Source organism: Salvelinus namaycush, chromosome 17 (assembly GCF_016432855.1).
Source record: "Salvelinus namaycush isolate Seneca chromosome 17, SaNama_1.0, whole genome shotgun sequence".
NCBI lineage: Eukaryota > Metazoa > Chordata > Actinopteri > Salmoniformes > Salmonidae > Salvelinus > Salvelinus namaycush.
Window position 1 is genome coordinate 7718402 of NC_052323.1, and position 25501 is coordinate 7743902.

Below are 25501 nucleotides of genomic sequence, written 5' to 3' on the forward strand. Positions count from 1 at the left end.
GGCTCTAGGTCTTTCAGCATTGTCCCAATGTACTGAACCTCCCTCATTGGCACCTTATTCTGCCCTCGGTTGAAAAGTCCCAAGATCAATTATTAACGCTATTTTTACAGTAGAACTTGCCATGTCTTCGGTTGACTGGGCTAGAGCTCAATGTACTGCACTATTTTTGTTCCAATTCTCCAATGGTTCAAAATGTTTAAAGCAAAAAGGTTCCCAGCCATTGAAATGAGTGTGAATGTTATTTATGTTCTTCAATTAGCTATTTCTAATAGAGCTACACTATGGAGTTTTGGGAAATTAGTTTAAGAGTCATTTGTGCTGAATAAGGTATATTTCATTGTTCTTTTTAATTCAACCTTCGGGCTACATTTTTCTCTCCATATTCACCTTTATATTCTCCTCTCCACTCCTCTTTCTCCCTCTCTCTCTCTCTCTCTCTCTGTGTCAGCGTCGACTTGGAGATGCCGCTAAGAAAGCAATCGGGAAGCTGACAACCAGGACGGTGAAGAAAGGGGACAAGGTACACCTGCCAGCACTGCTTTCTTGTTTCAAGTTTCACTTTTTTTTTATGTCACGTGCACAAATACAGTAAAATGCCTTTCTTCTGAGCTCCAAACCCAACAATGGAGTAATATATCAGTGTAGCACTAAAAATAACATAAGGTAGAACAAAAACACACGAGAAAAACAAATAAGAAGAACATGAGAAAGTAAGAGGCTATATACAGGGTCAGTTTCAATACCATATTTACAACGTGCATGCAGGGATACCGGAGTGATAGAGGCAGATATGTATAGGGGTAAGGTGACTAGGCATCAGGATATATGATAAACAGAGTAGCAGCAGCGTCTATGATGATTGTATGTGCGTGTGTGTGTAGAGTCAGTATACATTTGTGTGCATGTTGTGTGTGTGCTGGAATGACAGTGTGATTTGTGTAGAGTCCTGTTAGTGTGCATAGAGAAAACAAATACAAGGGTAAACTCAGATAGTCCATGTAACCATTCTGTTTGCTATGTAGCAGTCTTATGGCTTGGGGATTAAAGCTGTCCAGGAGCCAGTTGATGTCAGACTTGATGCACCGGTACCGCTTGCCATGCGGAAGCAGAGAGAACAGTCTATGGCTTGGGTGGCTGGAGTCTAATGATTTTCTGGGCCTTCCTTTCACACCGCCTGATGTAGAGGTCCTGGATGGCAGGGAGCTCGGCCCCAGTGATGTACTGGGCTGTCCGCTCCACCCTCTGTAGCGCCATGCGATCGGGATTGGTGCTGTTGCCGTACCAAGCAATGATGCTGCGAGTCAAGATGCTCTCAGTGGTGTAGCCGTATAACCTTTTGAGGATTTGAGGGCCCTTGCCAAACCTTTTCAACTTCCTGAGGGAGAAGAGGTGTTGTCACGCCTTCTTCATGACTGTGCGCGTGTGAGTGGCCCATTTTAAGTCGTTAGTGATTTGAACACCGAGGAACTTGAAGCTCGCGATCCACTCCACTGCAGCCCTGTCGATGTGGATGGGGGCGTGCTCACCCCCCGGTTTCCTGTAGTCCACAACCATCTCCTTGGTCTTACTGACGTCGAGGGAGAGGTTGTTATCTGACCTCTTCCCTGTTAGTCTCATTGTCGCCGGTGATTAGGCCTAAAACTGTTGTGTCGTCAGCAAACTTGATGATGGTGTTGGAGTCGTGCGTTACCACGCAGTCATGGGTGAACGGGGAGTACAGGAGGGGACTAAGCACACACTTTGTAGGGGTCCTCATGTTAAGGTTCATCTTGACGGAGGTGATGTTGCCTCCCCTCACCACCTGTGGGTTGGTCCATCAAGAAGTCCAGGATCCAGTTTCTCCATCCACCACGTTTCTCTCACTAATCAAGTCCTTCCAGGGTCTGTGGCCCTGAAGCATCTGACACCGGGACGTTTATCATTGTATTAGGCTTTCTTCTTTATTTATGCCTCTCACTTCGCTGTGGCATAGGGTTTACAGCTCTGGATGAGGTCATCAAAGGTGACTGATGAGTGTATGGACGGATAATAGGGCAGGATGGCAGGCTGCTGAAGGATCAGCTTAAGGATGTCGTTTAGCACCGACGTGGGTTGTGGGGGTGGGTAGGTTATAAAATACAAGCAGAGAATGGCTAAAGCCATACGTGTCAAAGGAGAGGATTGATTTATTGATTGAGGGATCTTCCACTCTTGTTCAATACAAAACCTGCTTGTGTTTACTATTCAAATATTCCAGAATATGTGGTTGGTAGTCAACATGAGTAACCAGAAGAACTAAACAAAGACCCCAGGTTAAAATCCTTTCTACATCCTCCTATGAGCACACCAGATGTATTTTTAACATTGACACATGCAGGAGAAAGTGAAAATCACATCTGACTGAAAATGTATAATGCTATTGATGTGTAACGGAGATCCTTAGAATGTCTCAAGTGAAGACGAGCGTCAGGGCTGACGGGACATGGAGGAGAATGTTGGGCGTTGTGGGAGAGTGTTGGTCCCCTCCGTCCGGCCTCTTCCCTTCTCACCTCTGAGCCCTCGTCAAGGGTGAGACAGGCCTCTGGCCATGAATTAACCATGGGCCTTGGAGTGCGCTGCAGAAATTGAAACCTTCCATCAGGAGGAAGTCTGCCGGGAGTGATTGACCGCACTGAGCCGGATGTCAAGGCTGGATATTGAGGAAGAGAAGGGGGAGGTTGGAGTTGGAAATTACCGGCAGGCACTAAGGGGCCAAGGCCCTTGGTAGAAAATACAGACTGTTATGGTGATCACAGAGATGAGAACGGGCTACAGTGTCAACGGTCACAAATAACCTGCCAGTTTATCAGGCCACGACGTCTCTCTGGACAAGGGGTTATGTTAAGCCATCAAGCACGGGCAAGGTTTGGACGTAAGAGCACGTAATGGAGAGATCTTGCCTGGCCATTTACCATTGACAGCCGACGAGGACTGCTTGCGAGAGCTGCAGTCGAGAGATAAGGAGATTATACGTGATACTGTCCAGACACAATACGTGGCATTCTAGCCTAGCTGCCCTTTCCTTATTGACACAACCTTTATTTGGTCATTACAGCAAACACATAAGTTCACTGTTTGTGGACCCATGCGGGAATCAAAGCAGTAACTTTGGAGTTACGAGCAACATGCCCCAACCAATTGAGAAATAACTTCTACTGTGTATCAGACCTGCATGTAGCAGCGTTCACTGCTATATTGCGGCTGCTATGGAGGTCTGTTGTTACAGCTATGAAGGTCATTAGTTTAATTAAACATTACTGCACAGCCAGAGGGACATTTCCTTCATGGACCTGCCGTCCGATATCTGTTCAGGAACAATAACATCACTGTCCAACTCAAAAGGGCCAAGCTATTGATCGATCTATTTAAAAGGTCAGTGCCGTCACCTATTTTGCTAGGCACTAGGACAGGCCCGTGTCAACTCCGTCAACGCCGACGCTGGTCACGTTCAATAGTGGTCAGCGCCGTACTGGTCAGCGCCGTAAGCCATTAATCACAGTCCACATAGGACACGTTCAGGCCACATCAGGGACTATTCCATCACATCCGTAACCGAAAGATAAAACATCCGTTGTGTCTCATAGTGCAAATCGACTTGTGGCGAGTAACTCTATGATCTCTGCTCTTCTACAACCCCTGTCATCCCCGGCCCCTAGAAGTCTCAGATTCTGCCATCTTGAAAATCCGCCATTAGTGACACAGATCTGCTTTATTTTAGCAGAGGCCAATTTCACACAGGGACTGGGGCCTCATTTTTAAACTCTGCATATTTACAGAATATACCCCAAAACGTTCCTGCGCCACTTTTCACACAGAAGTTGGCATCTATAAAAAATGTTACTTGAAGAGAGAGTGCACGTAACTTCCAGCAAACTTTAGACCGTGGTGGTTGAAGTATTGCATTGCAAGCAGGCAAGTGGTATTTTGTGCAAATGGGAGATAAGATTACATGCCTTTTCATAAAAATAAAAAATATATAACAACAAACTACAATAATATGCCGTTAGGACCGTTAGGACTCTATTTCCTGATTATTTTATTTGCATGGTCATTGCAAAATAAATTCCTCACGTTTTCCGACTGTGATGGTTTAACACTCCCAACGTAGCCTAAACAAATTAAGATCCAATTCGTCCCATCTCTCATTTAATTAGGCCTACCTCACAGTACTAAATAGATAAGCTATTTCAAGTAGGCCTATTTCGCTCATTATAATCCGATCCGGATTGCGGTTAAAATGTTGGCTACATTAAGATAACGGTAGAACAGGCAGTTCACCTTGTAATTTCAAATGTCTCAAGTAGGCCAAGACAACGTTTCAGAATTTGTGGGCAGTGAGCATATTTAGGTTGGGGGTAAAAGTTGATGCAAAACATTGTTAAATAAAATGTTCTGCAAACTCCACAACAATTTGTCATAGTTTATTTATTTCAGAAATAGTCACTGTCCTTTGCTGAATACTACAGTGAAAGTCTGAGTCACTGCAAAAACATTCTGGCACCACTTCCAAGAATATTTGATCTAATTTGTCATGGCTTTTTCTTTTAGAAACTGCTGTGGTCTAATTTCGTTATTTTCACCATAAAAGGTAATTGATGGGCGTTTTCACAATATGCACAGTTTACGACAGGTATGATTTATAGCGGGAATCATGTGCATGTATAGCATGTGGCAAGTTTAAAAAAAAAAAAAATCTCTCTCTTTTTAGAAATGGCGCACCCAGATATTTACTGTGACATTTACTCAACGGTTGTATGCCCTGGTCTGTGCTGTGTGCCTTGGCCTCATTCTGTGCCAGCAGTCGCTGTAGACGAGAGCATTCATATTTAATCAGGTGGCCATTTACAGCAGCCAGCCCCACTAGGTCAGATGGGCCTCACAACTATGTTTTGTTCTCTATATTGATCTCTGCATGGCAACCTGGCACAGATCATTTTCTGTTCTACACAAGCTATCAGACTTTATCAATACTCGAATACCCAGAAGTACTGCGCATCCAATTTTGCCAACAGCATGGCCAGTTCTGATGGCTTGGTTTGTTGGAACAAAGTTAAGTTGGCGATTTGATTTCTGCAGGGACCTTACATACTCACTTTGGATAAAAATCTCAGCTAAACACAGACATTATTGTTATTATTATCAGTATTTTACATTGCCTGGTCCCACATCTATATGGGCTTAAGCCAACTCTTCTGACTAGTATTGCCATGCAATTGTATGGTCGTATGGGGCCACCGTTGTACACAGTCAGTGGAGCTATCTAAAGCACATGCATGTCGGACTAGGCTAGTGTTCCCAGGTATGACTGGAGAGATAGCAGACAGCGGGGTCTGTGTTCTCTCAGAGCCCTGTTCCTGTCATATCGATCAGCCCCTCCCTACTTAATTCAGTCCCCGACCAGGCTGGCTGGGCGCTGGTATGTCCTTGTGCCTCTGTGGCGGCTTCTCCTCTGTCAGTAGAGACAGATAGCCACACTCCATAAATAATATGGCATTGATTCTCTCTCTTTTCTCTTTCTCTCCTTCTCTATCACATTCTCTCTCTCTCTCTTTATCACACTCTGTTCTCTCTCTCCCCCCTCCCTCACACTCTCTCCCTCCCTCTATCACACGCGCTCTCTCTCTCTCTCTCTCTCTCTTTCATCACACTCTATCACACTGTTTCTATTTTTCTCTCTTTCTTTATCACGCTGTTTTTTTCTCTCGCTTCCCCCACCTCGCTCTCTCTTGCTTTCTCCATGCCCTCTCTGTCAGTCTCTCTTAGATTCAAAGAACGATGGCAGCAATCACACCATCCTCCCTCTCTTCCTTGGCTCTCTATACCTCTCTTGTCATGTTTTCAGTGTCATCCCCCTGTCTGTCACTGTCTTTCACGCGATCTCGCTCTACCTCTCCACCCCTTTCACACCTCTTTCTCTCTTCTTCTCTCTCTCCCTTACCACCCACTCCTCCCCTCTCTCTCTCCTTCTTTTCCTCCCATGTCATGCTTAAGCATTACCCTGACTGATGGGCATGCCAGGGCAGTTAGTCACAGACACGTCAGACACTGACCATGTTTGGCACCGTTTCCACCTCGGCCTGTTGCACAAAACAGCTATTTGTAACCAGGTTGTTATTGAATATGAATGGTCAAAAGTGAAGTATTTGTTTCATTGTCACTGTTCATTCACTTCCTCTGTAATTGATGACTTCCTGTTAATTGTGGCTGTCTAACACTGACTGTACTGTTTGTCTCCTGTGCTGCAGGAGACAGACCCGGACTTCAACCACTGCGCTGTGTGCATCGAGGGTTACCAGCTTAACGACGTGGTCCGCATCCTGCCCTGCAAGTGAGTGTGTGTGTGGGGATTGTGGGGGGTGGGGGGGGTTGTCCCTACAAGGTTGAATGCTATTTCTAGGAGGTTAGGGTTAGGGGTTAAGGAAAATCAGATCTTTAATGAGACTGAATTTTGTGTGCCCACAAGGTTAGTTGTACAAGACTGTGTGTGTCTGTCCTAGTACCTACAGTATATACATCCTAAGCCTGGAGTTTTAGCTGACAGCCTGACACAGTCCTTGCCCCTCTTACACGCAACAGACACTCACTCGGATTTGGAATGCAACATGTCCGCCATCCACTCGTTCTCAATGTCACACCATCCACTTACATCCCCTCCCTCCTCCTCTACTTCCCTCCTCCTCTCCTTCCCTCCCTCCTCCTGTGACGTGCGTTTCTACCCGTCCCTGACATCTCTCCTCCTGTCTGAGGTAATCACCACACTTATCCGTCACACACACCTTTCCTGCAGCTCTGCTCAGTGGGACCAATGTACTGACGCACATCAGGCTAGACCAGAGACACGCCCCACCACAATTTAGCCGTAGGTCATTTGCACATATATAGATACATAACGCCACAGGAATATGAAAACAGGACGAGCGAAAATGAAATACTGTATGTGTGCAGGTCAGGTGAAAAATGTATAATCCATAAAATCCCATTTTTTACTACCTGTCAATCACCTCTGGTTTGACCATTTGGATCTGATTTGGGATCAGTTGTAGGACACATACAGCATGTGTTGGTTTAGTGGATCACTAAGGTTTACAAAGGAAGTGGAAAATGTCATGTCTGTTTAAGCTCTTGCCAGGAAAAAGGAGGGGGAGGGAGGGCGAGAGGGAGGAGCTCTGGCTAAATGGAGTCTGGTCTGATTTGGAAATGCAGACACTCTGCTATCAAGGCCGTCGGTTCTCGCTGTGAGTTGTAACCCCTGCAAGCTCGCTACGGCTATATTTAGACCCAGCGCTGCCAAATGACCTCCAGGCGCATCCACCACCATCACCCCCCCCCCCCGCACTAACACACACGCGTACTTAAACGTCCTCCTCCGACGCACACACACACTCTGCAACATGTACACACACACTTAGGCTCATAATCACGCAGGCGCGGGCACTGTCTTTCTCTGTCTCGTATACACAGAAACACACACACACACACCCCTCCCTGCGCCATCTGCCGTGTCCTCTCTGGCCCTTGCGGATAAAACTAGGAAACTAGACTAAGGGATAGGACACTGCTGGTCATCACAGTCACTCTCAAGATGTGTCCCAAGGTGTCCTTCTGAAGACATGTCAAGACATATCAATCATTCGGTCAGAACATGGCACATCCAGATTGTGTTCCTCTACTTGCATCTGCACTGATGTGAAGGAACTGGACAGGTGAAAGACGATTCCCAGTAGGCATCCGACCACATTGCTTTCACCTATCCTGTCTCTGCAGATGCATCTCCAAAGTTCTCCTAGACTTTGGAGATGCACCCTTGGTCTTGAGTAGCAGCTGAATCAGCCAGCCAATCTCTGCATAATTGCATTGGGGCTGTGTTTCATTTGGCCCAACTGACGCAAGGACGACGTACCCCCTTCTTCGGTCCAGAACAGACCAGATCAGATATCAGAAATGTAAACACAGTCCAGGACTGAACTGGCCAATCGCCATTAATGCTCTCCATCCATCTTGCTTATCCAGTCTCTGTCAAAGAGGAGCACTCAGATTGCTGTGAGAAGGGGAAGTGAAGGACGCAGGTCCTTCTTATGAGGCTGAAAGGGGCGAGTCTTCTTCACGTATGTTCCTCACAGAAGTTGTGGACATGCTGATAGTCTACATGTTTCAAAATCGCTAGCTAGCGTTTAAAGGAAATTGAAAAGTTAGAATTGTCTGGCCTCAACCTGCTATCGTTTATTTAGGTAATACACAATGCAATGCACGATAATCACCATTTCAAAATGACTGAATTAGTGTCAGAGTTGGGCTAGCTAAAGAGCTAATTTTTGTCCACAATCCATGGGTGGGCTAATTACAGATTTAGAATAACGTGTGCGATTGACTGGTCATGTTAGTCGTTGAAAGGTAAATGTACCCTTGGTTTCTGCCCTTCATCGCTACCTGTGTGTGTGTCACACTGCAATGATACCAAGAATGCACTAGTAGGTTTTCTGGGTAACCTCAGTACTTGTAGTTTAGTAGAGGAGCCATGAACTGAGACTTGATCCGATGGCAAACACATGGTTTATTCACACGGACTTGGAGGAGAGGGAACAGAGGGAGAGGGATGAAATGAGGACAAATGAGTAAACAATGGCGAGGGAGCGAGAGAAGGAGTGGTGACAATCGGGCTGTTTATGTAGAATTTAGTTTATCAGTCCTTATCATGTGTGTGCATGTTGCGTCCTTCTCTGTCTGCATTCAGTATCTCTGAACACCAACACCATTGGGGCCTCCCTTAAGTACACACTGCTATCCCCAATCAATAACTAAATGCATTGAAGTAATGGGAGTATACTTGACGGCCACTCAATTTGTGTCTCTGTACATTTAATATCAGTCTATAGGACAGTGTGTTGTCAATGGAGGGAAGTTTTTCTGGTCATATTTAGATGGACTGACAGGCAGGCTGGTAGACAGATACAGAACAGTCTCAACAGCCAATTATTGGAGGATATCCAAGGATATGCAGTAACAACAACCACCAGTATTTCAGTTCTCAAACCATAGCACCAACATAATCCCTAATAATCCCCAGGAAGAGTAGCTGCTGCCTTGGCAGGAACTAATGGGGATTTTTCAGACAGGTCGGCAGACAGGCAGAAAGGGAGACAGATATACAGGCAGGCAGACAGACAGACAAAGGTAGACAGATATACAGTTGAAGTCGGAAGTTTACATACCTTAGCCAAATACATTTAAACTCAGTTTTTCACAATTCCTGACATGTAATCCGAGTAAAAATTCCCTGCTTTAGGTCAGTTATGATCACCACTTTATTTTAAGAATATGAAATGTCAGAATAATCATAGAGAGAATTATTTATTTCAGCTTTTATTTCTTTCATCACATTCCCAGTGGGTCAGAAGTTTTCATACACTCAATTACTATTTGGTAGCATTTCCATTAAATTGTTTAACTTGGGTCAAACTTTTTGGGTAGCCTTCCACAAGCTTCCCACAATAAATTGGGTGAATTCTAGCCCATTCCTCCTGACAGAGCTGGTGTAACTGAGTCAGGTTTGTAGGCCTCCTTGCTTGCACACACTTTTTCAGTTCTGCCCACAAATTTTCAATAGGATTGAGGACAGGGCTTTGTGATGGCCACTCCAATACCTTGACTTTGTTGTTCTTAAGCCATTTTGCCACAACTTTGGAAGTATGATTGGGGTCATTGTCCATTTGGAAGACCCATTTGCGACCAAGCTTTAACTTCCTGAATGATGTCTTGAGATGTTGCTTCAATATATCCACATAATTTCCCCTCCCTCATGATGCCATCTATTTTGTGAAGTGCACCAGTCCCTCCTGCAGCAAAGCACCCCCCACAACATGATGTTGCCACCCCGTGCTTCACGGTTGGGATGGCGTTCTTCGGCTTGCAAGCCTCCCCCATTTTCCTCCAAACATAACGATGGTCATTATGGCCAAACAGTTCTATTTTTGTTTCATCAGACCAGAGGGCATTTCTCAAAAAAGTATGATCTTTGGCCCAATGTGCAGTTGCAAACCGTAGTCTGGCTTTTTTATGGCGGTTTTGGAGCAGTGGCTTCTTCCTTGCTGAGCAGCCTTTCAAGTTATGTCGTTATAGGACTCGTTTTACTGTGGATATAGATACTTTTGTACCTGTTTCCTCCAGCATCTTCACAAGGTCCTTTGCTGTTGTTCTGGGATTGATTTGCACTTTTCGCACCAAAGTACGTTCATCTCTAGGAGACAGAACGCATCTCCTTCCTGAGCGGTATGACGGTTGCGTGGTCCCGTGGTGTTTATACTTGCGTACTATTGTTTGTACAGATGAACGTGGTACCTTCAGGCGTTATGGAAATTGCTCCCAAGAAGGAACCAGACTTGTGGAGGTCCACAATTTTTTTTCTGAGGTCTTGGATGATTTCTTTTGATTTTCCCATGATGTCAAGCAAAGAGGCACTGAGTTTGAAGGTAGGCCTTGAAATACATCCACAGGTATACCTCCAATTGACTCAAATTATGTCAATTAGCCTATCAGAAGCTTCTAAAGCCATGACATCATTTTCTTGAAATTTCCAAACTTTTTAAAGGCACAGTCAACTTAGTGTATGTAAACTTCTGACCCACTGGAATTGTGATGCAGTGAATTATAAGAAAAATAATCTGTCTGTAAACAATTGATGGAAAAATTACTTGTGTCATGCACAAAGTAGATGTCCTAACCGACTTGCCAAAACTATAGTTTGTTAACAAGAAATTTGTGGAGTGGTTGAAAAACGAGTTTTAATGACTCCAACCTAAGTGTATGTAAACTTCCGACTTCAAATTTACATTCAGTCAGACAGACAGACAGACAGACAGACAGACAGACAGACAGACAGACAGACAGACAGACAGACAGACAGATATGCAGACAGGTATACAGACAGGTATACAGACAGGTATACAGATATGCAGGCAGGCAGACAGGTATACAGATATGCAGGCAGGCAGACAGACAGACAGAAAGGTATACAAATATGCAGGAAGGCAGGCAGGCAGATAGGCAGGCAGACAGACAGACAGACAGACAGACAGACAGACAGACAGACAGACAGACAGACAGACAGACAGACAGACAGACAGACAGACAGACAGACAGATATACAGGCAGACAGGTAGACAGATATACAGGCAGGCAGGCAGACAGACAGAAAGGTATACAGATATACAGGCAGGCAGGCAGAAAGGTATACAGATATACAGGCAGACAGACAGAAAGGTATACAGATATACAGGCAGGCAGACAGACAGACAGAAAGGTATACAGATATACAGGCAGGCAGACAGACAGAAAGGTATACAGATATACAGGCAGGCAAACATATTAGATGTCATAACAGATGCCATCCGGATAAATCAAACATACCAACCAAGACAGGAAAAACAAACATCATTTATTCTGGTTGGTATGTTGCGTTTTTTCCCGTGATGCCATCTGGTATGGTTTTTAATAACCCGTCTGTCTGACCGTCAAATCTTTTCTCTGCTCTAAGAAAGTATGCATCCCAAATGGCACCCTATTCCCTATGTAGTGCACTACTTTTTCCTTATATAGTACACTACCTAGGGAATAGGGTGCCATTTGGGATACTACCAAATGCTCTGAGCGCAATCTCTCCCTGACTGTAGTTTCTCACGTATAGCATACACAGACCGATACCAACACTCGTTACAGTCACGCACACAGACTGCTGAGGGGAGGACGCCTCACAATAATGGCTGGAACGAACTAAATGGAATGGCATCAAACACATGGAAACCATGTGTTTGATGTATTTGATACCGTTCCACTCATTCCGCTCCAGCCATTACCATGAGCCCGTCCTCCCCAATGAAGGTGCCACCAACCTCCTGTGGCACACACATTTAAACTGTGAAACAAACAAACTGAAACACAAGCTCTTATCCGAGTCTGACTACACTCACGGCTTATCCAGAAGTCCCTCTCTTGCAGCTCTGCTTCTGACCTCACACCGACTTTCTCCCCAAGCCATTGTATGGTAAACAGACTCCTCATTAATGTATAAAGCCCTTGTTTTCTGTGCCTGCCTTGAAAGCCAATAAAGCAGTGCTAGAGGCCGGGTGCCCCCACTGTAAGAGGCTTTGATAAGGACCAGCACTTTACACTCCATGCCCAGGAAATGCCAGTCTATGTTCGACAGGCACTTAGCAGAATCAACCGTTGCACTTTTATGTTTGTCCTTAGGAGTATTTTCTATTATGCATTGTTTTTACTAGCACTTAAGGAATAGTTTTTTTTAGCAATAATGGGGCCTTGTATTGTTTTATGGATGCTCCACATAAGGATATTTAACGTTGAAATGGTTTGCCTTTTAATAAAGACATTAAGGAGCTCAGGTAGACAGGAGAAGCTACCGTGAATGTGGTCGTAATGGTCCTTTTGAAGTGCAGTGAAACTGGCCGTCCGCCTTTTATTTAATAATATGGAACAGACCATTCATTTTTTTTAAAGGATGTTTCTCTCGTATCCACAATGGCCGCCTTGTGTCATAAGACACACAATGTCTATTTTGTGTCTTAAGTTGCCCCACAATGACAACTCTGTGTCTATAAAGCGTGACTCGTTTCCTTTTTCCACAAACTTTCTGCTGCCGTCAAAGACACAACATGCCCTCCTAGCCGGCTCAAACAGAGCAGTCGTTGTCCAGTCGCAGGATGTAAAGGGGGGAAAAGAGGACCAAAGCAGATTTTGAAGAGCCCCATGTCGGCCTTTTGGGGGCTTGTTTGTGGAGGTGGCTTTGTGCTCTTCAACCGTGTTCTTTGTTTCTGTCTCGCTCTCTGCACAGACATGTCTTCCATAAGCTGTGTGTGGACCCCTGGCTGAACGAGCACTGTACCTGCCCCATGTGTAAGCTGAACATCCTCAAAGCTCTGGGCATCATGGTGAGTATTAGTCTCGTCAATGTCTTAATGTGTTAAAGTTAGTATGCCAGTACCGGTTTGGCCTCAGCCCTTTTTTTTCCTGACCTGATCACACGCTACTCTTGACCCAAATGATGAGAGGAAAAAGATGGCCTTAGAAGATATTATGTAAACATGTCTCAATTTCACATGTTTACGTTGATTAACTGCAGAATACAACAAAATCTTTCACAGTCTAACTAAACTGCATGTGTTGTTTTGTAGATTAAGACTTGATTGCCCCAGATTGCCCTTCACATACTGCTCCCGGTCATTGTGACAGATGTTTATCCAGGCGATTGCGTAACCCTCGGTTTATGCCAGCTGTGTATGACCTCATGTATAGATAGCCCTAGAATGCCCCCTGCTGGCAAGTTATGGAACTATCACTCGGACACCAGAAATTAGAGTCATACCAGAACAGACTAAAGTGGTATCATTAGATCTGATGAGCTGCTACAAGAGCTACTTGCTCAGAAGTTAGGGTTAAGGTCAGAGTCAAAATCGGGGTCAGTGATCAAAATATCGAGTTGTGTTACAAAAACGTGCCATGCTTCTATTCTTTCTAGCGTGAGCTAACATTGGCAAAAGTTAATATGACACAAATTGGACTTCAACCACTAGCCATAACATTCCCCTAACCCCTGTGTTTTTACTACTTCTCCCCCTTTAGCCCAACCTGCCGTGCGTGGACAACGCCGGTTTTGACATGGACCACAGGATAGGGCGCAGCCAGACGATGGCCAGCCAGCGGACGGCCGTGGTGGACCTGTCCAGTGAGACGTCCATCAGCCTGGAGCCTCTGCAACGAGGCCCCCTCGGTACCGGACCCCAGATCCCCTCCGAGAGCGGAGAACTCACCCCGCGCACCGGAGAGATCAACATCGCCGTCACCAGTAAGCAGCTTACGCCTCGGACACACACTTTCTTGTCTTCAACTCAGATTTGAATTTTATTTCAAGTGACTTTATTGATATGAAAGGTTACATTCAGTGTTATAAAATTGGAACACAATAGAACAGAAATTCTGTCTTTTTTGTTTAATTCTCTCTCCTTCTCAACCTTTCTAGTTCAGGCACACTCTGTGACCCACGCACCCAATAAAAGTGTTTAAAAGTCTCACAATTTTATTTTATCCTGGCAAATCAGAATGCAAGCTCCATCTTTTCAGTTCAAACACTAAGTGAAGGAATTAACCTTGACAAAACAAAATGTCTCTGGTTAAGCCATTTAAATAATTAGTGAAGGCAAAACAGACTTTTTAAACAGAATAACTAGAGTAGCAAAATATTTACTGGAGCTGCAAACCTTTGGTAAATTGACTTGACACACACACACACACAAAATATATATTCTAAATCCCTCCCTGCCCTCTCCGTACCGCTCTTCATCCCCTCTTTTGACACACACACACACACATACACACAGCCCCAGAGACTTGTCTCTTGTAGGTCACACACCCCCCCCCCCCCCCCCTGAATGACGCTGCCACTGTCTGTATAATCCATAAATCCCTATCCCACCCTGATCCTAACCCCAACCACGAGAAGGCTAAAAGCACAACTGGCAAAAAGCCATTCTGTAATGTACCAATCCCCTACCAAAACACATGTTACACTCTACTCTGTTTTACTGTGCATAACTATTTATGAAGGGGAAAAATGTATTTTCACAGCACTGCAGCAACAAAATAAGAACATTCACTGCAGTTATTACGACAACTACTTGTATACTGTCCTTTCACTTTAAGCTAGTAATTGTAATTCAGTAATGCATACAACACAGCTAATCAGTGTGAATAGCTCAAAATCGGAATAATAGAGTGTGTGAGTTCTTATATAACTCTTAGTACCTAACCCTGTTTCAGGGTAGGCCTACTTCCATAAATGAATCAGTCATTATTTCCTAAATCCACCCAATTTATGCTGTTTGATAATGTGACTCAATTTCCTTCTTTCAATGTGTACAGTTCCACTGCCTTTACATTAGCACTATACACTGAGTATACGAAACATTGTGATCCCTTATTGATGTGACTTCAATCGGTGTAGATGAATGGGAGGAGATAGGTTAAAGAATGATTTTTAAGCCTTGGTACAATAGAGACTGTGTATGTGTGCCATTCAGAGGGTGATTGGGCAAGACAAAATATTTAAGTGCCTTTTGAACGGGGGGGTATGGTAGTAGGTGCCAGGCGCACTGGTTTGTGTCAAGAACTGCAAAGCTGCTGGGTTTTTCACGCTCAACAGTTTCCCGTGTGTATCAAGAATGGTCCACAACCCAAAGGACATCCAGCCAACTTGACACAGCTGTGGGAAGTTTTGGAGTCAACATGGGCCAGCATCCCTGTGGAACGCTTTCAACACCTTGTAGAGTCCATGCCCTGACAAATTGAGGCTGTTCTGAGGGCAAAAGAGGGGGGGGGGGGGGGGGGGGGTGCAGCTCAATATTAGGAAGGTGTTCCTAATGTTTGGTATACTCTGTGTACATGCATTGTATAGATACATGTACTGTAGGCCTACATACACCTCTGGTTCTCTTTCTGTCGCAGTTGGTGTGTGCTGTGTGGGTGCATGTGTGCGTGCGTTCTTTGCTTTTGTGTGTGTGTGGGTGCGTTGGAGGTCATGCGTATGTGTCTGTCTGTGTATGTGCACATTTGCCTGTGTGTGCATAACACTCTGTCTTTAAACTATGCCCGTGCTTCCAGGTCTTTATCTCCTGTCTTCGAGCTCATCCTGCCTCTCTCCTCTGTCGCTCTCCTCTGGATCTTAAGGACACGCCCCATCTTTCTTCATCTTCTCGTCTCTTCATCCTCCTGACTTTTCCCGCTTCACATTGGTTTTCAAAGAGAGGAAAGATCTTTTGTGTTTTCCTGTGGGGACTCGTCGGTTTTTAACCCATTGCATGGTGGGCTGCAGTGACAACCCCCCCTCCCCTCCTTTCCTTTTATTGACAGAGGAGTGGTTTATAATCGCCAGCTTCGGCCTTCTCAGCGCTCTCACATTGTTCTATATGATCATCAAGGCCACTGCCAGCTTCTCCAGCCCTGAGTGAGTACCACCATCCACTTCCATAGTTAAATCATTCTACTACTGGATTCAATTGTACTTTCATTCAAGATTTGGTTTCATATAGTCCTGATGGTTTTATCACAGAATATTGTTGTCTATTTAATTTCCTGTTAACTAAGCCAGAATCCAGGCCTATCCTCCTGGATTTGTGGATATCTGAAATTGGCTCAACTCTGACTACTTTGAACCATTGCCAAGACAATGGAGTTTGAATACAGTCCAGACAGATGCAAAACAATCTGCGACTATTATTCAGATGTGGCAAATGTGGTAGCGTCCCATTAATTTACTACACTTTTGATCGCAGCTAACATAAATTGAAATACTTTAACAGCACAATTGTAGCATAGTGTATATTTGTACTGAAGTCAAGTACAGTTGACATGGGTACTGGCATGTATCTGATACATTTGCGGTTAGAGTAAAAAAAAAAGTTTGATAATATTGGATTGTGCATGTTTGCACATCAATTAACGGAGACAGTGTGAGTAGTGTTTCATAATATTGCCCTAGATCAGAACAACCATTTACGGAAGCCACAGCCTCCATCCATCCCCTCTACTCCAAAAAAAAATCATAAGTGTTGGAGCTAAGTACCTTACACAAGAGAAAAGTATTTTTTATGTTCAGATCAATTACATTTCCCTTCTCTGATCCTGCTTGCATGCTATTTATTTCTTCTGCAACCTTATTTTCTAAATGTCATTCATTTCCTCTTCCTTCTCTTCCAGCCTGGAGTGGGAGGAGTAAAGAGGATCACGTGGTTGCCCCTCTAGACCTTTTCTCTGCCGGAGCCTCGTGGCAATGTTGCCTTCTTGTGCCATATTTTTCTGTATTGTATTGTATTTGTAAGCTTGTACTACTGTACCTTTCTGTATTGTTAGTAATTTTGTTGTTGTAATAGGGCAAAGCGCTTTGAGACATTAAACCCCTGTGGATCTCTCCTTTTGACTTGTTATGTGAATGTAAGTGTTGTATTTGGTTTTCATACATTATCAGGACCACAATTTCCTAACATTTCACCCGAATGTCCTGACATTTTTCAGGTCTTGAATTTGTTACAATGCTATTTTAAGCTGAAGGGTTAGGGAAAATAGGATTTTTAATGGTCAAACATTTTTACTCCAAAAAGTCTGGAAATTTCACAAAAACTAAGTTGTGTGTGTGCATGCGTTACTATATTTATTGAATGCACCCATTATTCTTGTTCATCTAAACCAGACACACCTCCCTACAGAAAGTTTAATGTTCTTCTGTGCTCATCCGTGACCATGACTGAATGTACAAAACATCAGGAACACCTTAATATTAAGTTGCACCCCCTTTTACCCTCAGAACAGCCTCAATTTCTCAGGGCATGGACTCTACAAGGTGTCGAAAGTATTCCACAGGGATGCTGGCCCATGTTGACTCCAATGCTTCCCACAGTTGTGACAAATTGGCTGATTGTCCTTTGGGTGGTGGACCATTCTTGATACACATAGGAAACTGTTGAGTGTGAAAAACCCAGCAGTGTTGCAGTTTTTGACACACTCAAACTGGTGCACCTGGCACCTACTACCATACCCCTGTTCAAAGACACTTAAATATTTTGTCTTGCCCATTCTCACCCTTTGAATGGCACACATACACAATCCATGTCTCAATTGTCTGGAGGCTTGAAAATCATTCTATAACCTGTCTCCTCCCCTTTATCTACACTGGTTGAAGTGGATTGAACACGTGATATCAATAAGGGATCATGGCTTTCACCTGGTCAGTCTGTGTCACAGAAAGAGCAGGTGTTCCTAATGTTTGTCCACTCATTGTATATTTGTCAGTAATGCAAAACTATCCCCAGTAGATGGCACTATTTCTTAGCTATTACATTACATGTCTAACCTCACACATCAGAATCGTCAGGCCACAAACCTTTACCTAACACTGCTTAGATCTTATTGAGGTATCAATGATATTGATGATTACTATGATTCAAAAGATGGTCCGGGTGATCTTCCATGTATAACTCTCTTGGCTTGAGGTTGTAAAGCAGTTTGAGGATCATTGAGGATTCACAACATCACGGTTTGACCTCACCATGTCACACACTCACACTTTTACTCAACTGCAAATGTCCATGATGGTGTCCAATCCCAGTGACTCTTGTAATGAGGTTTATTTACAGATGCTAAGACTAAAGTATGAATAACAATACATTTTTCTTTGTTGATGGTGCCAGGCATCAGCTTTTCTAGATACACTACTACGTCAAAAGTATGTGAACACCTGCTCATCAAATATCTCATTGCATAATAATGGGCATTAATATGGAGTTGGTCCCACCTTTTGCTGCTACAACAGCCTCCACTCTTCTGGGAAGGCTTTCCACTAGATGTTGGACCATTGCTGAAGGGGACTTGCTTCCGTTCAGCCACAAGACCATTAGTGAGGTCGGGCATTGATGTTGGGCGATTAGGCCAGGCTCGCAGTCTTCGTTCCAATTCATCCCAAAAGTGTTTGCCGGGGTTGAGGTAAGGGCTCTAAGCAGGCCAGTCAAGTTTTTCCACACCGATCTCGACAAACCATTTCTGTATGAACCTCTTTGTGCACAGGGGCCTTCTCCAAACGGTTGCCACAAAGTTGGAAGCACATATTAGTCTACAATGTATGCTATAGCATTAAGATTTCCCTTCACTGGAACTATGGTGGCCAGAACCATAAAAAACATCCGCAGACCATTATTCCTCCTCCACCAAACTTTACCGTTGGCATGATGCATTCGGGCAGGTAGCGTTCTCCTGGCATCTGCCAAACCCAGAGAACTCAGTCATGGAAACCCATTTCATGAAGCTCCCGACTAACAGTTATTGTGCTGACATTGCTTCCAGAGGCAGTTTGGAACTCTGTAGTGAGTGTTGCAACCGAGGACAGACAATTTTTGAATGCTACGCACTTCAGCGGTCCTGTTCTGTGAACTGGTGTGGCCTACCACTTCGCGGCTGAGCCATTGATCCAAGATGGCAGCATGTCAAGTCGTTTGTTTGTGACTAGTACATTTTAACCTACTAATAATCTATTTATTTATGGTTGCGTAACTTCGTTGTTGCGTAGTGCAAACTATTTTATTTTTGCTGGTGTAAAGATCACGGGTCCTCCTCAACTCGGAACTTCATTACTTGAAGTTTACCAAAGTAACCCTATCTCTGGCTGGCCTGAGTTTCTCCTTCGTCCGCGGAGTGTCTTGTCCAAGCTGCTCCTTTTTGCTCTTCGCCTGGCTGTCAGTGGCAGCTCAACCCGTTCTCTCTATCGCCCTCAACACCCAATCTACTCACACGCGCAAACACTCACATTGACTCACATACACGCTGACCCTCTCTCCACTTACTTTCGTTGGCCTCTTGTTTTTTGGTCAGAGAAAATGACAATTTACGTGGTATTGCTTTGCGCACTGACTTTACTGAACTCTGGAGAAAACGAACATTGTCGCAGGGTGAGTACATCTGACAATGTACTCTCGCGTCCATTAGACATTTTGTCTGCAGGAACTCGCTCTTTTTCACTCGGTCCACTCGTCCAAGTGCCGATGCATTTGTGGCATGATGTGAACAGTACGAATTTGTGTCACTACCAAAGTCTAATGGTTTTAAATGACTGTTTTGTATTGTCTGGAAACTCACTTGTAGAATTCGCTTGCAGTAGGTCTCTTAAAAAAGAGAAGCCGTGCAAGGTTATTAAACAGAGGTGCTTAGTTATTCTTCTGTTGTTGATATCAGGTAACGTGCAACCTAACCCTGGCCCTGATATGCAATGTCTCCAAACCCCCTCTGATTTTAAATCAAGATCTGGTTTTGGTATTTTTCATTTAAATGTACGCAGCCTGTTGTCAAAAATTGATGGGGTTAGGATTTGGGCTAAATCAACTGATGCTGATGTAATTGTGTTTTCTGAAACCTGGCTCAGCAAGTCTATTTTTGATAAGGATATTTGTATAAGTGGTTACAATGTTTATCGCACAGATCGGGTTAAGAAAGGTGGGGGTGTGGCTATATATGTAAAATCTAAATTCCATGTAAGTGTGGCAAAGTCTGAAACTATTTGTAAACAGTTGGAATTTCTTGCTTTAAATATTGAGGTTTCAAAGGGCCTCTCTATAACTGTGATTGGCTGTTATAGACCCCCCTCTGCTCTTGGTGATGCATTTTCTTCTTTGACGCACCTTATGTCTAAACTTCTTTACAGTGAAATGATCTTGATTGGTGATCTCAACTGGTGTTGGTTAAAGCCGGTGTCTGATGATTTAAAAATGTTTTGTAATTCTATGAATCTTACCCAGTTGATTAATTCACCCACTCGCCCAAATCTTAAATGCCCAGATAAATCTACCCTGATTGATTTGATATTGACAAATGTTCCACATAAATATTCTGCGGTTGGTGTTTTTTGTAATGATTTAAGTGACCATTGTGCTGTTGTTGCTGTTAGAAATACTAAGGTTCCAAAGACAAATCCACGTTTTATTCGTAAGAGAAATTTGAAGTGTTTTAATGAGCAGGCTTTCTTTCATGATTTGTTTTATTTTGACTGGAGCAAGATTGAGCTTATCCCTGATGTGGAAACTGCCTGGAAATTCTTTCATGATGGGTTTTTCCAAATAGTAAACAAACATGCACCATTCCGCAGGTTCAGGGTTAAAGGGCGGGATAATCCATGGTTTTCTTCTGAGCTGTCTTGTATTATTCACGACCGTAATCTAGCCTGGGCTAAAGCAAGGAAATCTTGTTCTGATGCTGATTGGCTTATTTTTAGGCAGTTAAGAAACAAGTGTTCTTTTCTTCTCAGGAAGGCCAAGTCTGAATATTTTATGTCTGTTACCACTGATAACCTGAATGACCCTAGAAAGTTTTGGAATGCTATTAAGTCTATGTCTGGTAACAGTAATGTTAATGAATTACCGTCATGTGTTTTGAAGGACTCTGTTGCTATATATGACAAAACTGAAATGCTGAATTGTTTCAATGAGCACTTTGTATCATCTGGTAGGCTGTTTGATTCAGTGCCCTCTGTCTCTGTACAGCCCTGTGTGGATGAACCAGTGTCCTCTGTCTCTGTACAACCCTGTGTGGATGAACCAGTGAGAGCTGGTCAAACTTTTAGCTTTCTGCCATTCTCAGTGCAGGTGGTACATAAAGCCCTGAAATCCTTAGATCAAAGAAAGCCTGCAGGTCCTGATGTTTTGGATCCCTGCTTTTTAAATCTGGCAGCTGATTTCATAGCTGAACCACTTACATATCTGTTCAATCTAACCCTGGAATGTAATGAAATTCCAAAGATCTGGAAATCAGCATTTGTCCTACCACTTTTAAAAGGGGGAGATCCAACTCTTTTAAATAATTATAGGCCAATCTCAAAGCTGTCACCCCTGGTGAAAATACTTGAAACCCTTGTAAGTGAACAGCTAAAAGAGTTTTTATTTACTAACTCTATTTTATCAATGTACCAATCGGGCTTCAGGAAGAAGCATAGCACAATTACAGCAGCCATGAAGGTTTTAAATGATATCACTGAAGCCCTTGACAAAAAACAGCACTGTGTCTCACTTTTTATTGATCTCTCTAAGGCTTTTGATACAGTTGATCATGCTATACTGAGGCAGAGATTGTTGAGTGTAGGTCTTTCGGAGCATGCAGTTGCATGGTTTGCTAACTATCTGTCTGATAGAACTCAGTGCACTCAATTTGATGGGCTTATGTCTGTTAAATTGTCTGTCCTGAATGGTGTGCCCCAGGGCTCTGTACTTGGTCCTCTCTTATTCACTATTTATATAAATGATTTAGACAGAAATGTCCAAAATGCACAACTTCATTTTTATGCTGATGATACTGTTATTTACTGTTGTGCCTCATCTCTTACAAAAGCTTTCCAGAACTTGCAAACTGCTTTTTATACTGTTCAACATACCTTGTGTCAATTGAAGCTTATCCTCAATACTGACAAAACTAAACTAATGGTGTTTTCTAATGCAAGAAATAGACCTCTGAACCTTTCACCTGTTACTACCTGTCAGGGCAAGGAGATTGAGGTTGTAATCTCATACAAATATCTTGGAATTCTAATTGATGACGGCCTCTCTTTTAAATTGCATATTCAACAACTTACAAAAAAATTGAAGCTGAAATTGGGATTTTATTTTAGGAATAAGGCCTGTTTTTCTTTTGAAGCCAGAAGGAGGCTAGTATCAGCTACATTTATGCCTTTACTAGACTATGGGGATATTTTATATATGAATGCTTCCGCTCAGTGTTTGAGATCAATTGACACTCTTTACCATGGAGCTTTGAGATTTATTTTAAACTGCAAAACCCTTACGCACCACTGCACTTTGTATACCAGGGTTGGCTGGCCTTCTCTAGTCACTCGTAGGCTCAGTCACTGGTATACTTTTATTTACAAAGCCATTTTGGGTTTACTACCTTTTTATTTGGGCATTTTTATTGTTCAGAAATGTGGTGGGTACTCTCTTCGTTCACTGGACTTTATCCTGCTAACTGTTCCAAATGTCCGGACTGAATTTGGTAAAAGTGCTTTTATGTACTCTGCGCCATCGTCTTGGAACACCTTACAAAATAATTTTAAACTGGAAGAACTTGTCCCGATTGGTGTTTTTAAATCACTGATGAAGGATTTTGAGGCTGATTCCCTGACCTGTCAATGTTTTTAATTTGCTGTTTTTGATATTGTTATACTCTTGTGAATTCATGAATGGTTTTTACTAGATTACTTGTAGTTTTTCATGTTGTCTGTCTGTAATTTTTTGTAATGACTTGGTGCTGCCTATCTTGGCCAGGACGCTCTTGAAAAAGAGATTTTAAATCTCAATGAGCCCTTCCTGGTTAAATAAAGGTTAAATAAATTGTTGCTCCTAGACGTTTCCACTTCACAATAACAGCACTTGCAGTTGACCGGGGCAGCTCCAGCAGGGCAGAGATTTGACGAACTGACTTGCTGGAAAGGGTGGCATCTTATGACGGTGCCATGTTGAAAGTCATTGAGCTCTTCAGTATTGGGAATTCTACTGCCAATGTTTGTCTATGGAGATTGAATGAATGTGTGCTCGATTGTAAACACCTGTCAGCAATGGGTGTGGCTGAAGTAGCCAAATCCACTAATTTGAAGGGGTGTCCAAGTACTTTTGGCCATGTAGTGTAAGTATCTTACTGGGAGATGTGTAATATTTCTTGGTGTCACTGACATTGACATTTTCCCATGTTCCTTTGCAGGTGGCCAGTTCTTCAACCGGAACTCCCTGTCCCCGCGCAGTGTGGTCTGTGAGATGGAGCTTCCCGACATCCAGGCATCGCTCGACCTCTACGATGACAACAAGTCGTGAGGGTCGTCGTCGTGGTTTCGACCCACTGTCTAAGGGACGGATGGCCTTGTACCTTCCTGCACACCGGCGAGCCTTTGTGTGGGAGGGGTTAGGGAGGGTGACGGGCGGCTCAACAACTTAGACGACAACCTTGACTAACTTGTGGAACATCGACAATGACATAACATCAAAGACCTTCTTCCAATGCAGAATGTACTATTATTACCTGTCAAAAAGAAGAGGGGAAATAGTCATCCTCTCCTTTCTTTTACACTTTCATTTAGGAAAAATGTTTTCTCCAGGGAGAGACTTTGAAATCTGTTTCTAGATTCGGTAATGGGGAATTAACCCTTTCTAGTCTTACTTTGCAGTATCTCTCTGTATCGTCCATTTGAAACGAGCTAGAAAAAAAGGAACAACGGGTTTCAGTGTAGCCTACTGTCAGCATCCTACAACATCTGTAAGCTATATATGATTAGCAAACCATCATTTTATTTAGCTTTCTTTGGATCTTTATCCGTGAAGGCAACAATAGAAAAGCATACTGTTTCTTCCCTGGTGGACCAGTTGGCTTTGTTTTATTTACTATGCTGCCTAAAGGACAGTGGAGAGTACATTTTGACTTGTGGGCTATGTCCAGACATACCCTGTCTCTTCCTCTATATGGCCAGTGACTGGTGCAAGAATAAGACCAGTGGAACAATGGACATGCAGCTATGTGAAGTTCTAAACTCTGTGACAGGCAGTGTTTCTTCCCTGTAGCGAAACCAATGTGTCTCTGTATAAAAAAAATATAATAATGACACTTTAACGTGTATTTAAAAAAAGCCTATGAAATACCCACAGCGTGTACTAATCAGCCCCCCAGTGAGGGGGACCTAGTGTGTGTGTGTGTGTATTTAAATATATCTCTCTATATATATATCTATAGATATATATATATATCTATCTCTCTCTCTCTATATATATATATCTCTATATACACACACACACACAATCTATATACAATCTATATCTCTAAAGTGGCCTCTAAAGCTGTTTGTTTTTTCCTTTCTCAATCTTGTAAATGCTTGGGTGGAAGGCTTTCTCCTCTGTTCTTGTTGTCCCTTTGTGTTCTAGTCTTTGCATCTGATATTTGGGATGATGATTGATGTGACGCGGGGAGGGGAGTGTGTGTCACAGTTTCGGGTCACTGTGTTACATACAGTACTGCCTCACCATTAAAAGTGTCATTATTGCCCTAGACCTGTTGATTGTGTTGACCCGTTCTGTGTCCCCCGGTCCAATGTGTGCGCTTCTAACTGGAACCCAGCCAAATATCATTAACCTTTCAGCTGGAGTTTGGAGAAGATTCTAAAATGTTTTTTTGGGGGGCTTGCCTTTCACCATGGCAAAACATTTCAGAGGGCTGTTGGTTAAAAGTTACCCATTTGAAGAGGATCTTGGCTCTTTAACTTGGGCCTGGGGATCTACAGGCTGTGCAGGGTTTTATTCCAGTCCAGCAATACATCTTCTTATAACTCAGAGCCCATCGCTCCGCTTGATACAAAGACCCCTAATTCCACTGTGCAATAACATTAATTATTACACTGTGTGTATGATGAAACTCATCATTCACTAAATAGCCTAATGCAAAACATTCTTGTCAAAACTGTACACCTGTATTGTGTCTTATAGGACTCTAACCACGTTTCCATCCACAGTTTTAAGGCGAGTAAAGTCGTAACATTACTGTATAAAACAAAATCATGACAGTTGTGATGGAAACAGGACGTTTCAGTACCATTTTATAAATGCCGACGTCATTTGTTCATTCGACAAGGTGGGAATATTGTGTGTGTAAAATGTATTAGGCAAGAAGTTGCACTGCCAACGCCTTTATGCGCAAATGTTGATATAATAATAATCATCATATCGAAGTAAACTTGGAGTCGCGCTGATGTGGTGTGTGTGTGGTCCTCCCTCTACGACTCGGGAAAAAAATGCAGTTTATTTGGCTACAGATTAAATAACTTATGAACGTCACAGGGGGGTCAAGTGCACGTGATCTTGATGCTCCTTTCCAGTAAATATCGAGGGTCTGATTCTGGTAACATGATGATCGATGC

General features: G+C 43.3%; 1 protein-coding gene across 2 annotated transcripts in view; it reads left to right on the plus strand.

Moving 5' to 3' along the window:
• LOC120062252 (E3 ubiquitin-protein ligase RNF130-like) overlaps positions 1–24638 on the plus strand; it is a 78522-nt gene extending 53884 nt beyond the window's left edge. The window contains exons 5-10 of one of the 2 annotated variants that reach the window (XM_039012076.1): positions 449–520; positions 6264–6346; positions 12863–12959; positions 13651–13873; positions 15934–16027; positions 16780–16999. In XM_039012076.1, coding sequence (XP_038868004.1) covers positions 449–520; positions 6264–6346; positions 12863–12959; positions 13651–13873; positions 15934–16027; positions 16780–16798 — 588 coding nt within the window. In that variant the 3' untranslated portion in view covers positions 16799–16999. Of the gene's footprint in view, positions 1–448; positions 521–6263; positions 6347–12862; positions 12960–13650; positions 13874–15933; positions 16028–16779; positions 17000–23304 lie in introns of those variants that run through there. The other variant, XM_039012077.1, reaches the window with a different exon arrangement.
• The last annotated feature ends 863 nt before the right edge of the window (positions 24639–25501 follow it).